Below are 24,877 nucleotides of genomic sequence, written 5' to 3' on the forward strand. Positions count from 1 at the left end.
GTGCTTTGTTTCGCAGTAGCTGCACTTATGAATATGATTGTATGTAACAGACGCTTCATATTTTTTTGCTGCCTTCTCAATTGTGTAATTGGTTTTTGTTCAGCACTCTTTGGAACTGTTGCTTTTTGTCTGTGCACTGCGTCAGTTCACGTGAGCCGCTTGGTGTTCTTGCATCGAAGGTTCCCAGCTGTGCTGGTGCCATCTCGTGTAATGTCAGCTAAGACCCGCACTTAAAAGTTTCTCTCGCAGTTTCAATGAGTTTGTGCCAAACACCACCCTGACCATCTCATCTTCCTCTGCATAAGCACAGTCCTTCACCGTGAATATTTACCGGCAGTGTTTGTATTGGATTGCCGCTGATGGGCGGCCTTATATGGGCAGGCACTAAATTACAAGCGCTAGTGGCAGCCTGTCTATGAACTTAATTTAATATAAACTTACGGTTCACGCCGTGCTTTGTTTCCGCAGTAGCTGTACTTATGAATATGCTTGTATGCATCATTTGCTTCATAATGTTTTCTGCCTTCTCAATTGTGAAATGGCGTTTTGTGCTCATCGCTGTTTGGAGTTCTTCCTTGTTCTCACTGCTTACGTGGGAGGCGTGATGATGTCACGAAACTCCGCCCCACGGCCATCCTCAACTCCATTACATTATATGAGAAAAATAGCTTCCAGTTATGACCCTTACGGCGTAAATTTCGAAATGAAACCTGCCCAACTTTTGTAAGTAAGCTGTAAGGAATAAGCCTGCCAAATTTCAGCCTTCTACCTACGGGAAGTTGGAGAATTAGTGATGAGTCAGTGAGTGAGTGGTGCTTTGACTTTTATAATAAATATATATATATATATATATATATATATATATATATATATATATATATATATATATATATATATATATATATATATATATATATATATATATATATATATACAACACTCATAGCAGTAACAAAACAATTACATTGACAATCATGTTATGTTATTTTTAAAATGTTTCCTTTTCTTTTTCATAACTTCTTTAACACACTGCACTCCGCTTGCTTGACTCAGTATTTTGCTAGTAAACTATATAATGTATGAAGCCTGAAGTCCAAATATCAAAGAAATACTTTCACAGAAGGTACAAATCTAACACAACAATTGTGCTTTTATTCAAAAATATAACTGCAGAAACAAAAAGCCACCTTAACATGCGACATTGACACCTGTTTATTGTGACTGCCTCCGTGGGGCAACAGAATGAGCTGCCGACTGGGAATCAAAAGGTCGCAAGTTCGATCCTGCACCACTTAGTTTTGAGAAGTAAACTGCTCTTAGTCTTACTATTTTAGAATAAAAACATACATTTGATTTCAGTCTGTAACAGCCATTGTAATTTATTATACTTGTAAAGGTTAGGTTTGGTTTTTTTTTTTTTTAAGTCAGTTTTATCATCTTGGCCGCATTCACGAGCCCAAACACACCCCAGCCCCGCATCTGACACTGCTGTTTTCACATAGACGCGCTTATAACAGAAGGTAAACTCCGCTCCTTCTACAGCAAGAATGCACATACCATTGTTTGCATACTAAAGTGTCAGCAGGCACTTTTCTTGGCATTACACACATTTTTGAGCATGCCCTCTGTACACTACTTGTGACTTTAGGAAGTAAGTAAATAAAGGTAAATCGTGTCATAAAATGATTTCTTCAAAACGTCACATATTTTTTAAAATGTGCGTTGATCACTGTCAGCATGTTGTAGCACACAGCATCTGGCCACCTGCATGTTCTTGCGCGCACTGAATAAGATACAAATATACAGTCTGACAGAGAATCAGACTGAAAAAAAGCAAACATTTAGAAATGCCATACTTTGAAAGCTGATCGGACGCTGTTCGTTTTCATATAATATTGCATTTCTCTCTATGCTGTGGTTTCTATTACACACCTGAAAGAAAGAGACAATATATGTGAAAACATCATCGCACAAATGCAATATTAAGAAGCAATTTAAGGTGGGACAGATTTACGAGTTTTTTCGTAGGCTTTGGTAATTCTAGTGTTAATGGATACTATGATTATAATATGCAGTAAATGATATAAAAATACTTAATTCTCATTTTAATGATATTAATAACTAATATTATGAAGACATTGCAAGTTAGACGTTAGATCAACATAATTATACTTATTATATACAATGGTAATATAATCCCTGCCAAATCTCATAACATCACCCAAAGCCAAGAAAATCTTAATTTTAAATCCACCCCAATGTGAAATTCAGGCATTCGGGTGCCAACAAGCTTTTTAGTTAACATTTAGCACTTCTGATTTACTTAGCCATCATATATTGGATATAGCTTAAGTAAGCCATGCATTTATATTAGCACCGGACAAGTAGTACACTTAAAGGTACAGATATTTAACAGTTAAACTGTGGTAACATAAGTACTGGGGATGTTTTACTGAATTAATGTATTAAGTATTTAAGCACAAGCCGGTGAGGCTTAACCACAAACCAGCAGCACACAGTGTGTAATTGCTCTGGCTTTAGTTGATTACGGAGAAGCAGTGTAATTAACTATATTGTCAGCTGTGGTTAGTTCTAAGGAGAGACAAGGAGATGACAGAGATGGAAGGATGAGAACAAGCAATAACTTTGTAGAAATCTGGTTTGACAAGTATGCCAGAAGGAAAGGATAGACAGCATCAGCTATGCTGAGTTTTATAAAGGGTACAGGACCGATGGCTGGGGTAGATATGAAGGTTACAGATGAGGATTGAGAGAGGCCATGGGAATATATGGTTCGGCAGAGCCACAGCATAGCGGCATTTGCATGGAGGACAAGGTTTCCCTGGGGAGCTGCTGTGACCAGTTGAAGTGGCAGCTCAAAGTCTGCGAGTACCAGTATAGGTGGCTGACCAGAGGGCAGTGGGCTATGCGAGGTGGATTTGCATTGATGTCCTGAGGAGGGAACCCCTTCAACGACTGTCAGTATTTTTAAAATATTTGTTTACTTAATTGGATTTATTTATCAAAGCACCCCAAGATGCTGTTTAAAAGGCACAATTTGTTTTTAAAGAAGGATCACAGTGAGTACGGAAAGTATTCAGACCTCCTTCAATTTTTCACTCAGTATTTAGTAGAACCACCCTTTTGAGCTAATACAGCCATGAGTCTTCCACACACTGAGGAGAGGCAAGACACATGACAGCCCGCATGGAGTTTGATAAAAGACACCTGAAGGACTCTGAGATGGTGAGAAATAAGATTCTCTGGTCTGATGAGACCAAGATAGAACTTTTTGGCCTTAATTCTAAGCGGTATGTGTGGAGACAACCATGCACTGCTCATCACTTGTCTAATACAGTCCCCACAGTGAAGCATGGCGGTGGCAACATCATGCTGTGGGGGTGTTTTTCAGCTGCAGGGACAGAACGACTGGTTGCAATCGAGGGAAAGATGAATGCGGCCAAGTACAGGGATATCCTGGACAAAAACCTTCTCCAGAGTGCTAAGGACCTCAGACTGGGCCGAAGGTTTACCTTCCAACAAGACAATGACCCTAAGCTCACGGCTAAAATAACGAAGGCGTGACTTCACAACAAATCTGTGACTGTTCTTGAATGGCCCAGCGAGAGCCCTGACTTAAACCCAATTGAGCATCTCTGGAGAGACCTAAAATGGCTGTCCACCAACGTTTACCATCCAACCTGACAGAACTGAAGAGGATCTGCAAGGAGGAATGGCAGAGGATCCCCAAATCCAGGTGTGAAAAATTGTTGCATCTTTCCCAAGAAGACTCATGGCTGTATTAGCTCAAAAGGGTGCTTCTACTAAATACTGAGCGAAGAGTCTGAATACTTAGGACTGTGATAGTTCAGTTTTTCTTTTTTAATAAATCTGCAACAATTTCAAAAATGATTTTTTTTCTCTGTCAATATGGGGTGCTGTGTGTACATTAATGAGGAAAAAAATTAATTTAAGTGATTTTAGCAAATGGCTGCAATATAACAAAGCGTGAAAAATTGAAAGGGGTCTGAATACTTTCCGTACCCACTGTATGTAATTGTTTGCATTTTTAATAAATCACATTTGCACTTTTGCAATAAACGTTTGCCTGTCTTCTCCCTCATCGTGGTGAATGCCGATTTCCCAAAGGAGGTCAGTGTGCAAGGATGTAAAGCATGGGACAACACACAAATGTGTAAACATTCCAAAAAATTTCACGATTATCATGGCTCCTAAAAAGAAAGCCCAAGCAAGTGCTGGGCTGCAAGAAATAGACAATAGCCTGTGAAATTATGCTATGTACAATAGCTATACATACAATATAAGCTATACAAACAAGCTTACATACTTATAGCCTGACCACTGTGATCTTTGCCAGTTTTTGTTTATTAGTATAATTATACTCTATCCTATTTAACTGTAAACATGGGGGAATTAATTCACAAATTATAATTTCTACACAATGAGGATCAGTCTGATCTGCAAGTTTCAATGGGACAGTTACCACAGCCAGCATCCTTAGTCAGTACATTAACATCCATACTCTGATTAAGTTTATACATTCAACAGATGACTGTTTTGTCTAAACATTAACTGAAAATGCTAAACATTAAATTCTCTTTGCTTTACTAAAACAAAGCTGTGCTAAGACAATAGTGTAAAATGATAAGCATTATACACTTGTATTACCAATTTCAATCATTGCAACTAGACAAGGACAAAACAAAAATTAATACTATTGTCTTAATACTCCAAAAAGCAGAGGATTTCAATTTGCGCATATCATCATAAAACCTAATGACACCAACTCGGACCCATAGTTGGCTGCCTTTAATGACATTATGTGAGTACTTCAAAACCTGTAGAACTCCCTGTTCAAGGGGTAAGTGCTTCAAGTTCAACTTGGGGATCATGCACTGGTACAGTGCATTACCGTACTCACCACGTGACAAAGCAGCTCTGGATCCCGGTTGGCAACCCCCCCAGGACAGACACGCAGTCCAGTCCCACCCTCCAGAAAAGACCTATCTGCCGCAGCCAGGTGTTACGTGGGCGACCCCTTGGCCTGGTCCAGCCACTCTGGTCCCCAACAATGACGATCCTGCAAGCTGGATCATCCTCATGGAATTGTGCCACATGGCCATACTCCCATGAGCAACAGATCATTTCACACAAAGTCAAACAAGCAGTACTAAAGGAGTCCAGTCTTCATCTCAGTTCACTAGATAGCATCCACTTCTCGCAACCATATAGCAAGACAGGAATCACCAGGACACTAAAGACTTGGACCTTCGTCCTTTCCAGAGCCACACTACCAAAGACCTTACCGGGCACAAAGAGCAGTGTCATCCCCCTGTAGTTGCCACAATCCAGGCGATCGCCTTACCCTTTCCAGACAGGGATGACAAGTCTCATTTTCCAGTCATTTGGGATGACGCCGGTCTACCAAATGGAAGCAAAGATTGCTTGCAATTCCAGGAGGCCAGCCTTACCACCAGCCTGGAGAAGTTCACTCCTGAAACCAGAGATCCCAGCAGCCTTGCCTATATTCAGCTGGTTCACCACCTGTGCAATCTCTGTGAGACTGAGCGGTTCACAGCTAATTGGAGGATCACCCTGAAAAACTGTGGACCCAGAGATATCCAATGTCCTAGCTGGAGGATCAGCTTTGAACAGCTGCTCAAAGTAGCCAGCCCAGCAGGTCACAAGCGCAGTGTTATCCATAAGGACCATTCCATCAGCCACCCTCACTGCGACTCCCCAAGGAACAGATTCAAATTTGTGTAATGCTTCTATTCCTCTGTCAGCAGGATGTGGGTCACTAGACCACAGATAGTGTGTCACTTGCTCACAGATTCCTCTAACAAATGCCTCTTTATCTGACCTCAGAGCCATCCTTCAGTTCCCGGTACAGGCCAGAGTTGCCATCGAGCCATGCACTGCGACTCCTATCGATGATATCCACGGTGCCCTGCAAGATGAAATACAAGTAACACCAACACAACCCTCAGCAACCTTCAAGGTCTTGTCACGGAAGGTCTCCCACATCACTTTAGAATTAGCAGTCGCACTCAAATCCACAAGTTCCTCACACAAACTGCATGCAAACTCCTTAGAAACAGCCTGGTCTTGGAGTCTGGCCACATCCAGGCTCAATTTCCTAGTAGGTAGTAACCTACTGGACCTATCCTGGATCTTCAGAGTAGCAACAACAAGTGACTGGTCAGAATTCACAAACTTGGCACTTCTGTGGACCCTGCAGTTTTGTAACAGCCTCCAGAGTCTGCCCACGAGGGTGTGACTGATCTCCTTCACTGCACCACCAGTATTGGAGTACCAAGTCAAACGATGCGGCTCAGGCCACTAAAACCAAGATCCACTAATTCGAAGCCCCTGACCTTTTCAAAATGTCAAGGAATATGGAGCCACTTTCACCACGATCACCAGACCCACAGGGACTTAGACAATCCTCATAGCCAGTCCTGCCAATGCCAGTGGTAGCACTGAAGTCACCCATGACCAGAGGAGTGTCACCTCGTTTGCACCCATCAACCACCAAGTTACAAATAAAATGTCTCCCTAACTGAGACATCACTCACCGCAGTTTGAAGAATACACCGAGACAACAGACAAGGCAACTAAGGAGTGCTGTAATCATAGTCTCATAACATGCTCATTGAAGGAAGTGACATCGGACAGCATCGGAAGAAGCCAATCCACTACAGCAACAGCTACTCCCCAAGTACGACAGCTATTAGAGCAACCAGACCAATGAAAGGTGTATCTGCCTACAGATATCTGGCCAGTTCCAGGTCTGCGCACCTCAGAGAGTGCCGCCACTGAAATGTGGAGTTTATGCAGCTCCTCCAATACCAGAGAAAGATGATCATCATGCCGGAGAGAAAAGACATTCCACACACCTACCTGGATGGGCCACCTCAAATTGGGACCCGAGTGCTACCGTGCAGCAGGCGACACCTCAGCACCACACCAGTTCTGATTCCCAACAGACCTGACCCTATTGGCTCTCTAATGGTTTGACTATTCCAGGGATGGGGCTCCCGAGGGCTTTCCCCCATCCCCTTCATGATGCGAGCAGAACCCTGCCACCAGCCCCCATGATTTCACTGCAAGTTGGAGGAACAGTGTTTCACATCAGATAAATTGCATTTATTTTAATATACTGATATAATTTAAATGTACATTTAAGACCACACTCTGAAGCAGAACACTTAAGAAAATCATTCTGTGCATAGCCCTTCACGGCACTTATTGCAAAAGGTCAAAAGACTTACTAAAGTCCAACAGCACCACCTACTGCAACTTCTGCTTAAGAAATTAATACAAAAAAGTTCATTTTAAATCTCTGATTGCCATGGTGTTTAACCAGCTTCTTTTGACTTTCATTAAATCCTAGAAAGGAGCTCAATTACGTACCCTAGTTTTTAAGAATGCCGATTTAAAATTAAAATAATAAATAAATAAATCACAGGATAACATCATAGTTTGCTTTCACTTCAAGCTGCTGCAATCTAATTGTAAAATACTGTCTGTTAATGCATCTTTTAAGTTTGGACAAATCTTTTATCCAATCAGGACAAAATTCAGTGTTTAACAAATCCTATCCAGAAAGCTACAGAGGAAAGGGAGAATGATGTTTTATTAAACAGTTTACATATTATTTTAGTTAATGATCACGTTTTTATTTTTAGTAGCAGCTGCTTGCAAAGTTTAGTAAGGCTGGTATTGTTAACCCATCTTACAAGGTATTTTTAGTATGTTTGATATTTATGCAGTTTTCTGGGAAAAAATTTAAATCATTGCAAAATATCTCTGTATTTTTCAAAGCCCCTTTTGCATAGTGTACCTTATATACTCATGTGAAGACAGAATGATTAGCCATTAATCGCAATAAGTCACCACTATTTCTATTCATTCAAGCAAAAGCTATTGCATTCTCTCTTTCTGATTAACAGTAGAATTCCCTGAAGCCTACAAAACAATTTGTAAACCTGGACCACCTTAAATTCCTTCGCACCTCTTGTTTTGTAAATGTGTTGATCAGCACAAGCAGAAAGCAGCCTGCTAACCCGGCCCCCAAAAACTGGCGCACCTCAAGTCACAGATAAGATTATCAGAGCTAAAGTCTGCCATCTTCCAAAAGGTTATCATTGATTAACCTCCTTAACGATGCATTTTATTAATAATAAAAAAAAAATGTAAAAAGTGTTGCTTTTTTGGCATGAAAAATTACATTATTAAATCTCAAAAGTATAATAATGATATAAACAATAGTAATGATGAATAAAAATAGTAATATGAAATGAATAACAAAAAAATAATAGATGTACTACTAATGATGCCAAAACCCTATATAATCTCAAAATGAGTCCTTTGTGTGGTAAACCTTAAAGCACAGATGGGATAATAGTGTTCCTTTTCAAATTTTCTTTCCAGATTTATCAGTTTCTGAGCAGCACACTGCACAGTTGGATTGTTTTTATTCTTTTGGAGGTATATAATCAATAAAACGTCTACCGATAAGACACATGGATTGACTCATGATGTGCTAGGTCGACGGAATCTCTTTAGCGGTAGTATGGACAGTGGATGTGGGCAATAATTTGTTCGACAAGCTGGTATGTAATGTTTGCATGAGAAACAGTTTTGCCAGCTTTTTGTTTGTATAACATGAATGCATTTCAAATCCACTGTTCCAACCAGATGGCAAAATATTTTTTGTAGTATTTCTTTTATTGCCTTTACATAACAGGAACAAAAGTCAATTCTTGATCCACACAATCTACGCCACCGATAACGCTATTGTAGTCGACCATAACACAAGGCTTTGTAACCTGTGATTTGCCTTTTGCCTGTAAAGTTACTGTAGCTGCATTATGTACAGTGCTAAGACGACAAATCTCTTTTATGTCCTTCCATTTCAGCGCAAGTATTTTACCATTTTGCTAAGATATTAGCGCGCCTTCTTGTAATTTAGCTCTGCCAAAATCATCAGGCATGCCACAATGGTTAGGATGCACTGTTCCATATGCATCAGTCTTTCTTTGCAGCAAGATGTCAAATACCTCTGGCGAAGTATACAAATTGTTCATGGCTACAAGGTAACCTTGATCCAGCAGAGCATCTATCAAAGTCGGCACTGATAACGTAGCAACGCCGTATTGATTGCATTTCGGATCAAACATAGGCCCTTTCCCAGTGTACAGAACCAACTTCCAAATGTATTTCATTTTAGATTCACAAAGCTTTATGCCAAATCTTGCTCTTTTTGATGTGATGTCCTGCATCCATGACAGTCTGCCTTTATAAGCCATGAGACTTTCAATGTTGACACTGTAGTCCGGAATGTAAACGCTCTAAAATTTCACTACAATCACCTGGTACATCTCCCAAATTTTCTGTAACTTGGGTGCTGGATGGGTATTTTCAAAGTTCTCATTGTCGATAAAGTACATCTATTTCATAATTGGTGAAAACCTACACTCCGACATAATTGCTCCAAAGAATAGCAGCACTGACAGCACTTTTACATCCTGAGTGATTCTTGGTTCTAATGCTTACGCAAGATGCATCTTTACTGTGACACTTGAGAACTCTTTTAGCACGGTTTTCATAGCCTGAGTAACACTTGGTTCTTTTTTTTTTTTTTTTCCTTTTTATTCAATTTTATTGTAATCCATACAAAGCAATCAAGTTTTTACAAAAGAAAAATTAAGTTAAGAACAGGTCGATCCCCACCCCTCCTTAGTTCTAACACTAAGGAGGCTAACCCATGTAACACATTTGCCAATAAGAGTGTAAGAAACTACATAATAGGAGAGAGGAGGCATAAAACAAATGTTGCAGCACAACGCTGGCCACAATGTTTTGATCTACAGGTGGAAAGAATTTGTCATCAGTTAAATGGCATTTTAATTTAAATAGTACAAACCTTCTATGAAATAAAAATGTAAAACTATTGGACTAGATAAAAAAAATCTGAACTCTTACATTACCATATAAACAAAAAGGTACTATATCAAACTGTTTATATATAATAAAAACAGAATACAAGTCAAATTTGGCAAGTTACTACAAATTATTAATTCATATGGAATGTTCTCACAGAAGACATTTTTCTACTGGCTTTACAGGAAGCTTTCTTGTCATCATAATACTTTATGGAAAGTTACCGCTGATCTAAAATAATATGCTCTTCATTTATTTTATTAATTTCTTTCCCCCTAAAGCAAGCGCTCACATATTAGAGCCTATCTAGATAGCAAAAGACATGTGGCATGAACCAAATATGGATGGTACACTACTTCAGCACAATGCAAATTTTGCATACCATGACAGGTCAAAACTACTCCTTTAGCAAATGATATACATGCCAGATACACTTCTCTTAAGAAAAAAAAAAATACACAAAAACTGTATGAGCAGTCCCAAACGCCCACACAAGCATACTGAAACATCCACAAACCTTCCTTCATGCCGACTTTACTGTATTCCAAGCTATATTTCCAAGCCAAAAAAACATCCTTACCAATGACTCATCATAAATCTTTATATATTTATCAATTCATTATTGTATATTTACTTAAAAATCTAATTAATTTCATTAAGTATCAAAATACCTTGGTTTTGCAACCAAGGTGACATACAGGAAACATTTCATGATGCGTGAAAGCAAACAGCTCACCCAAGACCTTCTCAACTGGATTGCTGCAAATCATATCAATAGAACTGGTATTTCACAATTTCAGAATCTTCCAGGAACAATGCGTTTACACAGATTACTGTAAAAACGGAAAAGACATGAAATGCGTGTGTTCCAAATAACAATCTATTTCCACTCTAAAACTTCACTTCACTCCCAGATACTCAATCAAGGCATGAGCTGAGAGAAGTTCGTGCACATTCTAAATTGGTGGGGTGATGGAATAGCCGGCTGCTTCTACCTTCTCTTTATCAGCACATTTAGAGGACAAAGGACGCTGGCGGAGAGGTGTGAAGGGATTTGGGAAGCGATTTGAGGTGGGACGGATTTACGAGTTTTTTCGTAGGCTCTGGTAATTCTAGTGTTAAGGGTTTACCATTCTTATACATTGGCTATTCAAGTCTCACCACTCCTAGCCTTCACACTATATGCTTATTTTTCTTTGTTTCCTTCAATACAGCTAAGATGGGGTCTGCACACCGATTCAAGTTTAAGAGTCCTTTTCTTCCCAAGCCCCTATATATTTCATGATCACACCCACCAGAACACAATACAATCTGCTTGTTTTTTATCTTTTCAGGTTATTTTATATCTTTTCAGGCCTGCAGGTGGCAAAATTCTGTCTAGAAATTGTATGTGGTTGGTAGTAAATAAAGCCCAGTATGGGAGATTTATGAATGAAATATTGAAGACATTTATTTTAAACACATCGTCTTGGAGCAAGATATGTTGTGTGCTGTAGAAATTTTGAGTAAAAAATCCTCAAACCTTAAAATTCACCAAAATTTCATTACAAATTGGCCAATTCTGGGCAATAAAAGAGTAAGATAAATAGTGCCAACAGTCAGCGCACATTTGTTCAACACAAATGACATAGAAAACATTCTAAAAATAAAAACAATGTGTAAAATTTTTCATATTTAGAATCTGGTTTTGATTATGTTTGCTTTTACCAGACAAAAAAAAAGATAGTAAACCAAGTAATGAAGTAAGCTTCCACTAACATTAAACTCCTACCCAAATCCATTAAGTCTACATACAGTCTGTCTGACTGTGACACAAAACTTAACTCCGTAGCAGCTCCATGCCATAATTACGAAAACTGAAACTAATAGATATAAAAATAAAAATGTCTTTGTGAAATAAAAACCAAATTAAAACTAAAAATAACTGATGAAGAGAAACTAAAACTAAACTGAATTTCCAAGTAATGTCAGAAAAAATACAGAAATAAAAACTAAAATAAAAAAGCAAAACTATAACAACCTTGGATCAGACAGCCAATTCTGCAAAAGTGGAAAAAAAAACTAAGAAAATAAATATTCTTCTTCTTTGCATTGCCAAAACTGTACCAACAAAGACCTTAAACTACAGGTTTGTTTATCCAAATCCTAGATAAACACTAAAAAAAGAAAAAAAATTGGCTCAGTTTACTACCTTTTATCTTTCTTAGGAAAGGCACAAAGATTCATGTACATGTTTGTTTAATCAGCTAATCAAATTTAATCAGACTATTTGTATTCTACAGTAACTTCTTATTTTCACTGCAAAACCTAAAGCATTTAATTCTGGAAACAGCATATATTTGAGTGTAGAAGAGCAGCTGGATTCAGCAAATAACTTTCAGATATTAAATAAAAAAGGTGCCGCCACACTCAGACCTATACTTGAAGATACACCCATTAAAAATTTCAAACCTACTAAAAACATAGGCTCTACTTCAGAGACTATTCACACATTACTACTACGCCTATATTAAACAAGCAAAAAACCCACGCTTGACAGCGGAGAAGTAGTGTGTTAAAGAATTTATGAAAAAGAAATGGAAACATTTTAAAAATAACATAACCTGATTGTGAATGTAATTGTTTTAGTCACTGTTATGAGTGTTGCTGTCATCAAGGATTTGATTATCACCATTTCTTTCAATCAGGTTCATATTTGGAGGATGTGTAGTTTTGAAGTTACATTCTGTGTTTGTCAACCGTTGTAAAGATAACAGGTTTCATTCATCGAAGTGTTCATTACCCAAATCGCTACTCCTGAATGTAAGATGTTTAACAGGCATTCCCAGTATTAACTTGTGGATTTTCCTGCGAATATTTAGTGGCAGCGCGTCTATGAACGTGGAATCTCTTGTGAGTATTTAGCAACAGCATCTTGTAACGGTTGTCACAAAATTTTTTATTGTGTGCCGTTAACTGTTTCTGCCACGTGCTTGGTTTTAGAGATTATGTCCCAGTAATTAACCATCTGTGGGATATCTGTTTAAGAAGAATTGGGAGCAAACAACGCCTGTGGGTATTTACTAAACGTATCATGGTGTGACGTAAGGGGAACGGACTGTAAAAAGGCAAGAACGAAAAGGGAAAAGACAGCGAAGGAGCGCAAAAGTGAGGAGAACTCTTTAAATAAAGAGCTAGGAAGGTGAATAGAAAAAAGCAGCCAGCGGTAAAGCAAGGAAGACTCCGTAATAAGGACGGTTGGGCGCACATAGAAGGTGTAACAATAAGATTGTTAAGCCTTATGATAATGTTCCCGCACAGAGGGTTTAGAGATACGCACTGGGAGAAGTAAAGAATAGGGACGCCTGTGTGACTGTTCTGCTGTTCTCCTTCTACAGTTCTGTGGCTCTACATATTTGTATGCACCTCTCTAAAGTCAGTTTGTCTTCTCTCAGTAATCTTTGTTGCAAACTTGCATCACTGGTTCCGCACACAATTCGGTAATGTATAAGGGAACTTTTATTCTCCCCGAAATTGCATGTGCCCTAGATCTTTGACGTAGTTGTCTATATTTTCTCCCCTTACCCGATTTCTTGAAATCTGAACCTCTCTACAGTTTCGTTTATTTTTGGGTTGTAATGTTCATCAAATTTATGTATCATCAAGCTCATGGTTAACTCATCAGGTCTTACATCACAGGTCAGAGCCTGACACAATTCTCTGCCGCTCTCTCCAATAAGATAACGGAATAATCTGACCTTTGTGTTTTCCTCTGCCTCCGGCATTGCAAGTTCTGTGTATAATCTGAACCAGTCCTTCCATTTTCTCCATGACTTTGCCAAAGGCCTTAGGGCTGTTCGATATAACGATATATATCGGATGACAATATGAAAACGTCTATCGCTGCACATTACGCTATCGTTTGTTTCATGGTGTTGCAAAATAAACTGTTTACGGCAATATTTTTTTCATTGTTTTGATGGCCACCACGTGGATGCAGACACACTAGCATGGCTGATGAAGACGAGGCAACACCAGGTAGCTCCACACAGAAGGACCTTGTTCCTAAACGAGGGGCTACCTCTGTAGTATGGAGATGGTTTGGAATTGAAGAGTCTGACACAGACCAGAAAACGGTACTGTGCAAATTATGCTGCAAACCGATCGCTACCACAGACTCCAACACGACAAACCTCTTCTGCCACCTCCGCAAAAAGCACGTGAGCGAGCATGCAGAGAGTTTACAACTGAAAGGCAGGCCACGTAGGATATTACAGTTGTAAAGGTACTATTTAAACGAGCATGTTAAAAGCTTGGAAGATGAATTGCTACCAAAACAATTTGCTTAAGGCATAATTTTCCCTGCAGCGTTTGCTGTCAGCGTTAATCTTGTTAAAGGGTTTATTGGCCTTACTGTATATAGTTTAGTTGTTAGTGCTTTGATCCTTTTATATTTAATATATGTTGTGAGAGTTATTGCTGCTACAGTTCACATTTTGTTTATGTCAGGCATTTTTTATTGGGCCTTTAGTAATTTGTTTTTGAAAAGTGTTTTATATTTGATACATTAACATTTTATGTTTACATTCTAAGTCAAACATTTGCTCAAATGTTCTAAATAAAAGAACAGAAATAATTACAAGTTGAGTACTTCTCATTTTTGATTTTTTTAATTTAAATGAAAATAAAAAAAGGAGTGGTGATTATATAAACTATTCACTGAATACAAAGAAAATGTACTATATCGTGATATGAAATGAAATATCGGGACATAAGATTTTGGTCATATCGCACAGCCCTAAAAGGCCTCATGTATAACGCCATGCATAGAACTCGCACTATAACATGGCGTAAGCACAAAAGCCGAAATGTGCTTACGCACAGAAAAATCCAGATGCAGGAATCTGTGCGTACTCCAACTTCCGCGTACATCCGCATTCTTCCGCTACATAAATCCCGGTCAGCATGAAAACTGACACACGTGTACGCGCCTTCTGTCCCACCCCGTTTCCTGCCAGAATTACGCCTCTTTGAATATGCAAATCAATATAAACAGACCTTAAGCTCCGTTTTCTGTGAAAAGGCAATGGGAAAAGCAAAGGGGAAAATATAAGAGTTTCAGCGAATATCAATTGGAGGCAAAGGTTGTTTAATTAAACCGTGGTATAATCAACAAAAGGAAGTTGATCGAGTGACATAGCGTTTTGGAGAAACTTGAAAGCTCAGATATCAAACTCGCCGTGAAAAGGCGGGTCGTAGCCTACCGTCTGAGTGTCATATGAAAGCTTATTATGGTACAGACAAAAAAAAAAAAAATAAGCACACAGTGGGGAAAAAGCACGAAATGTCAACTTTAATCTCGAAATTTCCACTTTAATCATGTAGTTTATTTTGTCATTAAAGTAGATCATCATAAACGTCATCTTAAAATCGTTTAATTAACCAGTTTCTCAAATCACTTTGTAATTAAAGTAGCACGTTAATTGCTTTGTTTTGTATGTTATCTTCTATGTGCTCTGTGTGTGTGTCACTACTTGCTTCTTAAACCGGTTCTCTTCCTCCGACTGGACACAGAATCCATTATATTCGTGATATTACAGCTCACTGAATAACTAAAATACTGAGATGTATACGTGATATCATTTTCATGATGACAGGAGTTAAAGCCCGTTATTACACTTGGGTTTCACGGGGTAGTGATTGTGTGCGATCTTCGATGAAAATATTTATTGCAGCAGTACTCATGGGCGGCTCTAGGCAGAGAAAGAATCGGTGGCCCCTTCACCTGCCAATGTCAATATGGTATCTTATGCACGGTGGATGGCCACATCCGTAGCAGACACTGCATAGCCGCCTCGTGCTCATGACGCTTTTGTCGAAATTTGCCGCTGCGTTTCTAGCCGTGTCGTTATTTTCTCTTTCTGTTATATATAAATATATATTGGTGTGGCCGTCCCTGCATAAATTGCTTTTCTTTCTCCAAGTAACCGATCGCCACACAATCAGCTCTGTAATACATGTTAAGCCATCTGTACAGCGCCGATTCTTCAAAACGTTTAAGGAACATTGAACTATCTTCGTAGTATATGTTTAATTATTCTATCCTTCACGCCAGTCCCAGTGAAGAATATGGCTTATTTAAATGAAGTTAAAGTTTTACCTGTATAATATAATAAACATTTTGCTGTATTTCATCGTAAAAATGATATCGTCATCATATGTAAATACGCGCTTTATAAAGTGGCTCAGGTTGTGCAATATTATAACTGTAGTACAGTGAGGCGATTGTACTTATAAGTACAAACAGTTCTACAAGAAGCAATTGACTGAGTGCATTTATAGTTCTTGGGATGAAACTGTTTCTGAACCGCGAGGTCCGTACAGGAAAGGCTTTGAAACATTTTGCCGTGGCTGAGATGGGTCTGTATCCCGATAATTCTGTTTCCGATCAGCTGCTGCTGTGATTCCCCACTCAGATACAGTCATATAAATACTCTGAGTGGTGCAGTGAGAGTAATATGGAAAAAAATGATCCACTGTGGCAACCCTTAACGGGAGCAGCTGAAAGAAGAAAAAAAGGTACAGTGAGAGTAACAATGCTAAAGCAGTTATGGTATTTGGAATAATATGGCTATTCCCTGGACCATTATATTGTTCCAATTTAATTACAATCAGACGCATTACACTAATAAACAATATGCGGTTAGTTTCAGTGTATTTATAAAGCAGTGTCAGGAAAATAAGGAGTAACCACACAGAACAGTAGCATTGCTTTGACGCTGGGTGCCACCAGTCTACAAAACCGAGCGGAGAACTTGCGTACGACAAGGTATGAGGTACCGTGGAAAAGTGCGTGGCTTTACACCACGTAGGTTTTGTGTAGGTTTTATACATCGCGATTTGAACGTGGAAAAGTTCTTACGCAACATTTCTGTGCGTATGCACTGTTTATATACGACGCCCCAAGTCTTTAGCATCGAGGCTTTATACCCTGCATCTTCTCATTAAACTTGTATCTCGCGAATATCTCATGCGATTTTGCAATGTCCACGGCTTTATTTAATTTTAGCTCAGACCCGGCACTTAAAAGTTTCTCTCGCACTTTCGCTGAGTTTGTGCCAAACACTAGTCTATCCCGGACCATCTCCTCTTTGTTTGCAGAAGCACAGCCCTTAACCAGCAATTTTAACTCGGTTAGAAAGTGATCAAAAGTGTTTTATACCCTGCTTCCTCTCAGTAAACCTGTATCTCGCAAATATCGTATTCGCCGTAGGTATGACAACCGCCAGCAGGTCTATGAACTTAATTTAAACTTAAGGATTACACCGTGCTTTGTTTCCGCAGTAGCTGCACTTATGAATATGCTTGTATGTGTCACTCGCTTCACATTCTTTTGCTGCCTTCAATTGTGTAATGCGTTTTTTAAACAGGTTTCATTCATCAAAGTGATCACTACCCAAATCGGTACTCGTGAATCTAAGATGTTTAATAGGCATTCCCGGTATTAAGTTGTGGATTTGCCTGTGAATATTTAGCGGCAGCGCGTCTATGAACGTAATTTAAACTTAAGCTTTACACCATGCTTTCCTATTGATGCGTACAAAGGCTTGTTCACCGTCAGAGGGTTTCAGCAGTAGCTGCACTTAATGAATATGCTAAGCACAGGCATTCACCCGCAAATATTTACCTTGTATGGGCAGGCACTCAATTATGTGGGAGGCGTGATGATGCGGGACGCAACTCCGCCTCACACGGCGACCGAGCTGCAGGCTATGGCCGTATATATGGACGAAAGTAGGTTCCAGTTACGACTGTTACGTGTAGAGTTTCGAAATGAAACCTGCCTAACTTTAGTAAGTAAGCTGTAAGGAATGAGCCTGCCAAATTTCAGCCTTCCACCTACACGGGAAGTGAGGCGAGTGCTTTGCCTTTTATTAGTATAGATTAACATTTTTCACTAGTACACAAAAGTTGTCTACCGGCAAAGAGTTATATTTTTCCTCTTTAAATCTATTTCCTAAAATGTGCCCAGAAAACTGTAGTTTTATCCCTTAAATATTGCATTCTGTTATCATTTGCTTATTTTTCTGAAAATTAGCAATATCTTTGATTATCTTGCTTATTGTTTTTAAAGAACATTAACATAATGAGACAATTTCCACTCTATTACAAATACTAATAAGGCATAGAAAGACCTACTTTAGCTACAAACTGCTTGTCTTTCTGGTCCAAGTTTGCTGTAGGAGCCACATAATCTTTCCAGATTCTCACTCTCCGCTCCTTGGCTGACCTGTAAATAGAATAATCCAATTCAGACCAAAATCTAGTAAGTCTAAGATATGATACATTTAAAAATATAAGACAGATAAAATATTAGTATGTCAGTTTCTATTTTTAAACAATAGTAAAAAGCTGTATCTATTAACATGAAATACACTTAAAAAATATTACTAAAATAACCACTGCATGTCATATTGCATGAATAGTCCCATTTGGCCATTTCTCTAAGCATTCACCACAAGTAGGAAGGGACCATGAAGTAACTAAACTACTAATTGCATTTACACCAAACAATGCACTATCACAAGAAATGGTGTTTTGGGTCTGTATCAATAAAAATAAACATGGTTTAACAAAAGTTACAAAACTTATTTTAACAGTGAGTCTAGCAATTGTGAAAATCCCAGTATCTTTTAAACAAATTAAAACAAACATATTGGATTGTAAAAGTGACAGAATATGCATTCAGTGTGTCCCTAAAAAAAGTGACAGCTGCAACAAAAGCAGGATTATGCAATAAAGAAAGAAGCAAAAGACAATAGAAAATGTATTACTAGTAGTTTCTGTGATGCTAAGTTCATCGGGGTACACATAATCAATGATGTCTATGGAGGATAAATACCCTTGCTGCACATTCTTGCTACTATTGCTATCGAAACAATCAGAAAAAAACTGCTTACTTCACTGTCATCATGATTTGTGTGACTAAGGACATAAATTTCCAGCCTAACCAAGAATGAAGTTCTGGAATTATTTTTCCATTTTCTAAACAAACTGGAAGAAGCTATCTATTATACTGTGGCCTGATAGATGTAAATTTTCATTGAAGTTCACTTGTAACAATCCCATGACCGCCAAACAAAAGGGCCTCCTCATTAAACATTCAAAAAGCGGGCCAGTAAAATATACAAAAAAAAATGTAAGAAAATAAAGTGTACATTTTTAGGCTAAAGAAAACAGTGAGAAACAGGAGTGATGCCACGTTGCAGGCAAAAGAAGGGAAGATGCAATAATACTTGAAATCTGTATAAGATAGCTAATATGCAATGAAGATATGTATCACAATAAGAAAAAGAAAATACCAAAACCATGTTCAAAGCAACCTGTTCGAAAAAGTCAAAGTATTAAAGATAATATCTATGTTAAAATCACTAGTAGAAGAGTGAGCTGGTGAAAGTTGTCATCAATGAAGCCAACAAGTGAATGCATGAAGGTATGCAAATGCATATAATGTTGCATTAGTGCAACAACGTTTTCCGAAATCTATACTAATAAAAGGCAAAGCTCTCACTGACTGACTGACTCACTCACTCATCACTAATTCTCCAACTTCCCGTGTAGGTAGAAGGCTAAAATTTGGCAGGCTTATTCCTTACAGCTTAATTACAAAAGTTAAGCAGGTTTCATTTCGAAATTCTACACGTAACGGTCATAACGGTTGACAACATCCGCCATGTTCGAAAAAGTCAAAGATTTAAAGATAATATCTATGTTTAAATCACTAGTAGAAGAGTGAGCTGGTGAAAGATGTCATCAATAAAGCTGACAAGTGAATCCAGCATCGTGGCAATCTGGACATAAAGGCTTCTTTCTACATGTCTTCCTTGCACATCTTACTGTTGCAAACCACCACGAGTCTATTAACACTAGAATTAACAAAGCTTACGAGTTAGGTACCTAGGCTAAAAAAATATATTGCTGTTTCACGTGTGTTCCGCGTCCAAAAAAGATCTGTTTAAGTGTAGGATGACAGAAATGTTGAACACATACCTAAAAGAAACTTTTTCCATGTTTTAGTACCAACGACAAAATGTGGACATGAAGTGTATAATGTGTGATGACTGAAGTCCAAATATCAAATAAGCACTTTCACAAAATAAACAAGTTTAACAGAACAAATGTGCTGCAAGACTATAACCGAAGAAAAAGAAATCAGGTTATTGTTGCTTGTTGTCCTAACTTCACAGGTAGTATACTGGTTAGAGCTGCTGACTCCAATTCAGAAGGTTCTAGGTTTGAGTCTTAATGTCTCCCAAAATAAGTGTTTTGAGTAGTGAGCTGTTCTTATTATTACTATTATACAATAAAAGCATACATTTGATTTGAGTCTTAACAGAGGGTGTAAATGTATCGTACTTGTAAAGGTTAGCTTTTTTTTTTTTTAAATTCAGTTTTATTCTCTCAGTCGCGTTCACGCTCACCCTGATCTGACACGGCTGTTTTCAAATAAAGACGCGATAACAAAGGTGAACTCAGATTGGAGAAAAGTAGAGAAGCCCTCCACACAAGAAACGTCCACTCACATATAAGAACGACGCAGCTGCACCAGGCGTAAAGGAGAAAGATGGCACCGTTTGGATACAGGACAAAGTCCAGTGTCATCCTGCCAATCACCTGACCTTCAAAGAAACAGCACGGCTTACAGAGCTCTCCAATGTATCGTGCAAACTCCTGTTTGTGATTATGTTTTGTGATGGTCTTTACATAAGAAGCATTTATATGTTTACTTATATAAAAGTCAGATCAAATGTTACTTATCTCGATTTATTTACTTATCTTCCTACAGCATAAAGTCACAAGTATACTGCACAGCTTCCTCTGTTTGATCGTAAAGGACATGCTCACAAATTACACATGTAATGCCATGTAAAATACCTGCTGACACTTTAGTATGCGAGCAGTGGTACGAGAATGCAGTTAGACTTTTTTTGGCAGATACACCACACTAGTGTTTAGATCTGGATGGTGTAGCATTGGCGAGCTCTGTAAGCCGTACTGTTTCTTTCAAGGACAGATGATTGGCAGGATGATGCCGGACTATGTCATGTATCCAAATGGTGCCATCTTTCACCTTTACGCCTGGTGCAGCTGTGTTGTTCTTGCATGTGAGTGGACGTTTCTTGAAGGGAGGGCTTCTGTTCTCTTTCTCCAATCTGAGTTCACCTCTGCTATAACGCGTCTTTATCTAAAAACGGCATTATCTAAAAACGGCAGTGTCATATCGAGGTGAGAGTGAACGCGACAGAGAATAAAACTGAATAAAAAAACGCTAACTTTGACAAGCACTATAAATTTACAGCGGCAGTTAAGACATAAATGAAATGTACAGTTGTGCTTGAAAGTTTGTGAACCCTTTAGAATTTTCTTTATTTCTGCATAAATATGACCTAAAACATCATCAGATTTTCACTCAAGTCCTAAAAGTAGATAGAGAAACCAGTTAAAAAATGAGACAAAATTATTATACTCAGTCATTTATTAAGGAAAATGATCGAATATTACATATCTGTGAGTGGCAAAAGTATGTGAACCTTTGCTTTCAGTATCTGGTGTGACCCCCCCTTTGCAGCAATAACTGCAACTAAAAATCTCCGGTAACTTTTGATCATTCCTGCACACCGGCCTGGGGGAATTTTAGCCCATTCTTCTGTACAGAACAGCTTCAACTTTGGGATATAGGTGGGTTTCCTTACATTAACTGCTCGCTTCAGGTCCTTCCACAACATTTCGATTGGATTAAGGTCAGGACTTTGACTTGGCCATTCCAAAACATTAACTTTATTCTTCTTTAACCATTCTTTGGTAGAACGACTTGTGTGCTTAGGGTCGTTGTCTTGCTGCATGACCCACCTTCTCTTGAGATTCAGTTCATGGACAGATGTCCTGACATTTTCCTTTAGAATTCTCTGATATAATTCAAAATTCATTGTTCCATCAATGAAGGCAAGCCGTCCTGGCCCAGATGCAGCAAAACAGGCCCAAACCATGATACTACCACCACCATGTTTTCACAGATGGGATAAGGTTCTTATGCTGGAATGCAGTGTTTTCCTTTCTCCAAACATAACGCTTTTCATTTAAACCAAAAGTTCTATTTTGGTCTCATCCGTCCACAAAACATTCTTCCAATAGCCTTCTGGTTTGTCCACATGATCTTTAGCAAACTGCAGACGAGCAGCAATGTTTTTTTTGGAGAGCAGTGGCTTTCTCCTTGCAACCCTGCCATGCACACCATTGTTGTTCAGTGTTCTCCTGATGGTGGACTCATGAACATGAACATTAGCCAATGTGAGAGAGGCCTTCAGTTGCTTAGAAGTTACCCTGGGGTCCTTTGTGACCTCGCCGACTATTACACGCCTTGCTCTTGGAGTGATCTTTGTTGGTCAACCACTCCTAGGGAGGGTAACAATGGTCTTGAATTTCCTCCATTTGTACACAATCTGTCTGACAGTGGATTGGTGGAGTCCAAACTCTTTAGAGATGGTTTTGTAACCTTTTCCAGCCTGATGAGCATCAACAACTCTTTTTCTGAGGTCCTCAGAAATCTCCTTTGTTCGTGCCATGATACACTTCCACAAACATGTGTTGTGAAGAGCAGACTTTGATAGATCCCTGTTCTTTAAATAACACAGGTGCCCACTCGCACCTGATTGTCATCCCATTGACTGAAAACACCTGACTAATTTCACCTTCAAACTAACTGCTAATCCTAGAGGTTCACATACTTTTGCCACTCACAAATATTTAATATTTTACCAAGTACCAATAAATTACCAAGTATAATATTTTTGTCTCATTTGTTTAACTGTTTTTTCTTTATCTACTTTTAGGACTTGTGTGAAAATCTGATGATGTTTTACGTCATATTTATGCAGAAATATAGAAAATTCTAAAGGGTTCACAAACCTTCAAGCACAACTGTATGTTTTTATTGTACTGTATAATATTAACAATAATAGTAGCTCTCTACTCAAAACAGTAAACTTGAGAAGCTGCCAGCATCGAACCCAGAAGCTCTTGATTGGGAGTCGGCAGATCTTAGCATTGCAATAGGCAAGCTGTTACATCAACCGCCTACCGGAAGCTGTTTTCTTTTTTCTTCGATTATAGTCTTGAATAAAAGTTCACTTGTTTTGTTATACTTGTACTTTTTGAGAAAGTGTTTTTGATATTTGGACTTCAGGCTTCACACCTTATACAAGTGGTATAGACGGTCCTTGGGTGTTTGTGGGAACTGTTAACATTTGAATCTAATGTTTGTATATAGCACAGAACTGACCTCTCTGTACTAGGACGTCCTCTGCATCTCCTGGAGTTCAAAAGAAATACCAACATGCAGCAACAAGATCAGAACAAAAAACCAAACGCGGTCACTAACTACAACCGAATTGAAGGTATGCAAATCAATATAATGTTGCATTAGTGCAACAACGTTTTCCGAAATCTATACTAATAAAAGGCAAAGCTCTCACTGATTGACTGACTGACTCACTCATCACTAATTCTCCAACTTCCAGTGTAGGTAGAAGGCTGAAATTTGGCAGGCTTATTCCTTACAGCTTACTTACAAAAGTTAAGCAGGTTTCATTTCGAAATCTACACGTACCGGTCATAACAGTTGACAACGTCCGCCATGTTGAACTCTCATATTTATGGCCCAATCTTCACGAAATTTGGTAGGCGGCTTCCCTGCACTAACCGAAGCCGATGTACGTACTTATTTCGGTGGTATGACACCACTGTTGGCTGCATTTGAACTTTCCAACGGTCTTTGTTACTTATGGGCCCATCTTCAAGAAATTTGGCATGCAGGTTTCCCAACGCTAACTGAATCCTACTTATGTACATATATATGTCCATAGCCTGCAGCTTGGTCACCATGTGAGGCAGCGCTGGGTCCCCCATCCCAACGCCTCCCATGTTGTTGTCTGCCTGCCTATATAAGGCCGTCCGTCGCTCCGGTCTCTACATTCCCTTCCTTGCTTCGCCATGGGATTCTCGTCTCCCTGCTGATAGCTACAGACTCTTTATTTAATCCACAGCTTCTCCGCTGTTTTATTGTTCATTTATTACAATTATAGTTATTGTGTAGGTATTTTTGACTTACTTTACATTGATCATAATATTCTTAGAAATCACCTTAGTCAATGGGTGGGCCTCTCTGGCAGTGTCTTAAATTGGTTTGAATCCTACCTGGCAGGGAGAAAATTCTTTGTGAGTTGTGGTAATCAAATCTCAAAGACACATGATATCCGATATGGTGTTCCACAAGGCTCTATCCTGGGTCCGCTGTTATTCTCAATCTACATGCTTCCGTTAGGTCAGATTATCTCAGGTTACAACGTGAGCTACCACAGCTATGCTGATGACACACAGCTGTACTTATCAATAGCACCTGATTACTCCGACTCTTTTGATACACTAACACAATGTCTTACTGGTATTTCTGAATAGATGAATAGTAATTTTCTCAAACTAAATAAAGAGAAAACTGAAATTTTAGTAATTGGCAATAATGGATTCAGCGAGGTTATCAGAAATAAACTTGATGCACTAGGATTGAAAGTTAAGACGGAAGTAAAAAATTTAGGGGTAACCGTTGACTGTAATCTGAATTTTAAATCGCATATTCATCAGACCACTAGGACAGCATTTTTTCACTTAAGAAACATAGCTAAAGTTAGACCTCTTATATCATTGAAAGATGTGGAGAAATTAATTCACGCTTTTGTTTTCAGTAGACTAGATTACTGTAACGCACTCCTCTCAGGACTACCCAAAAAAGACATAAATCATTTGCAACGAGTGCAGAATGCAGCTGCTAGAATCCTAACTGGGAAAAGAAAATCCGAACACATTTCTCCAGTTT

At 38.7% G+C, this 24,877-nt stretch overlaps 1 protein-coding gene across 1 annotated transcript in view; it reads right to left on the bottom strand.

Moving 5' to 3' along the window:
- Window positions 1-24,877, bottom strand: part of snd1 (staphylococcal nuclease and tudor domain containing 1) — a 449,554-nt gene that overhangs the window by 335,666 nt on the left and 89,011 nt on the right. The window contains exon 9 of the mRNA XM_039761451.1: window positions 18,148-18,238. Within this exon, the coding sequence (XP_039617385.1) occupies window positions 18,148-18,238 (91 nt within the window). The remainder of the gene's footprint in view (window positions 1-18,147; window positions 18,239-24,877) is intronic.

The sequence above is a fragment of the Polypterus senegalus genome, chromosome 8 (assembly GCF_016835505.1).
Source record: "Polypterus senegalus isolate Bchr_013 chromosome 8, ASM1683550v1, whole genome shotgun sequence".
NCBI classification, from domain to species: domain Eukaryota; kingdom Metazoa; phylum Chordata; class Cladistia; order Polypteriformes; family Polypteridae; genus Polypterus; species Polypterus senegalus.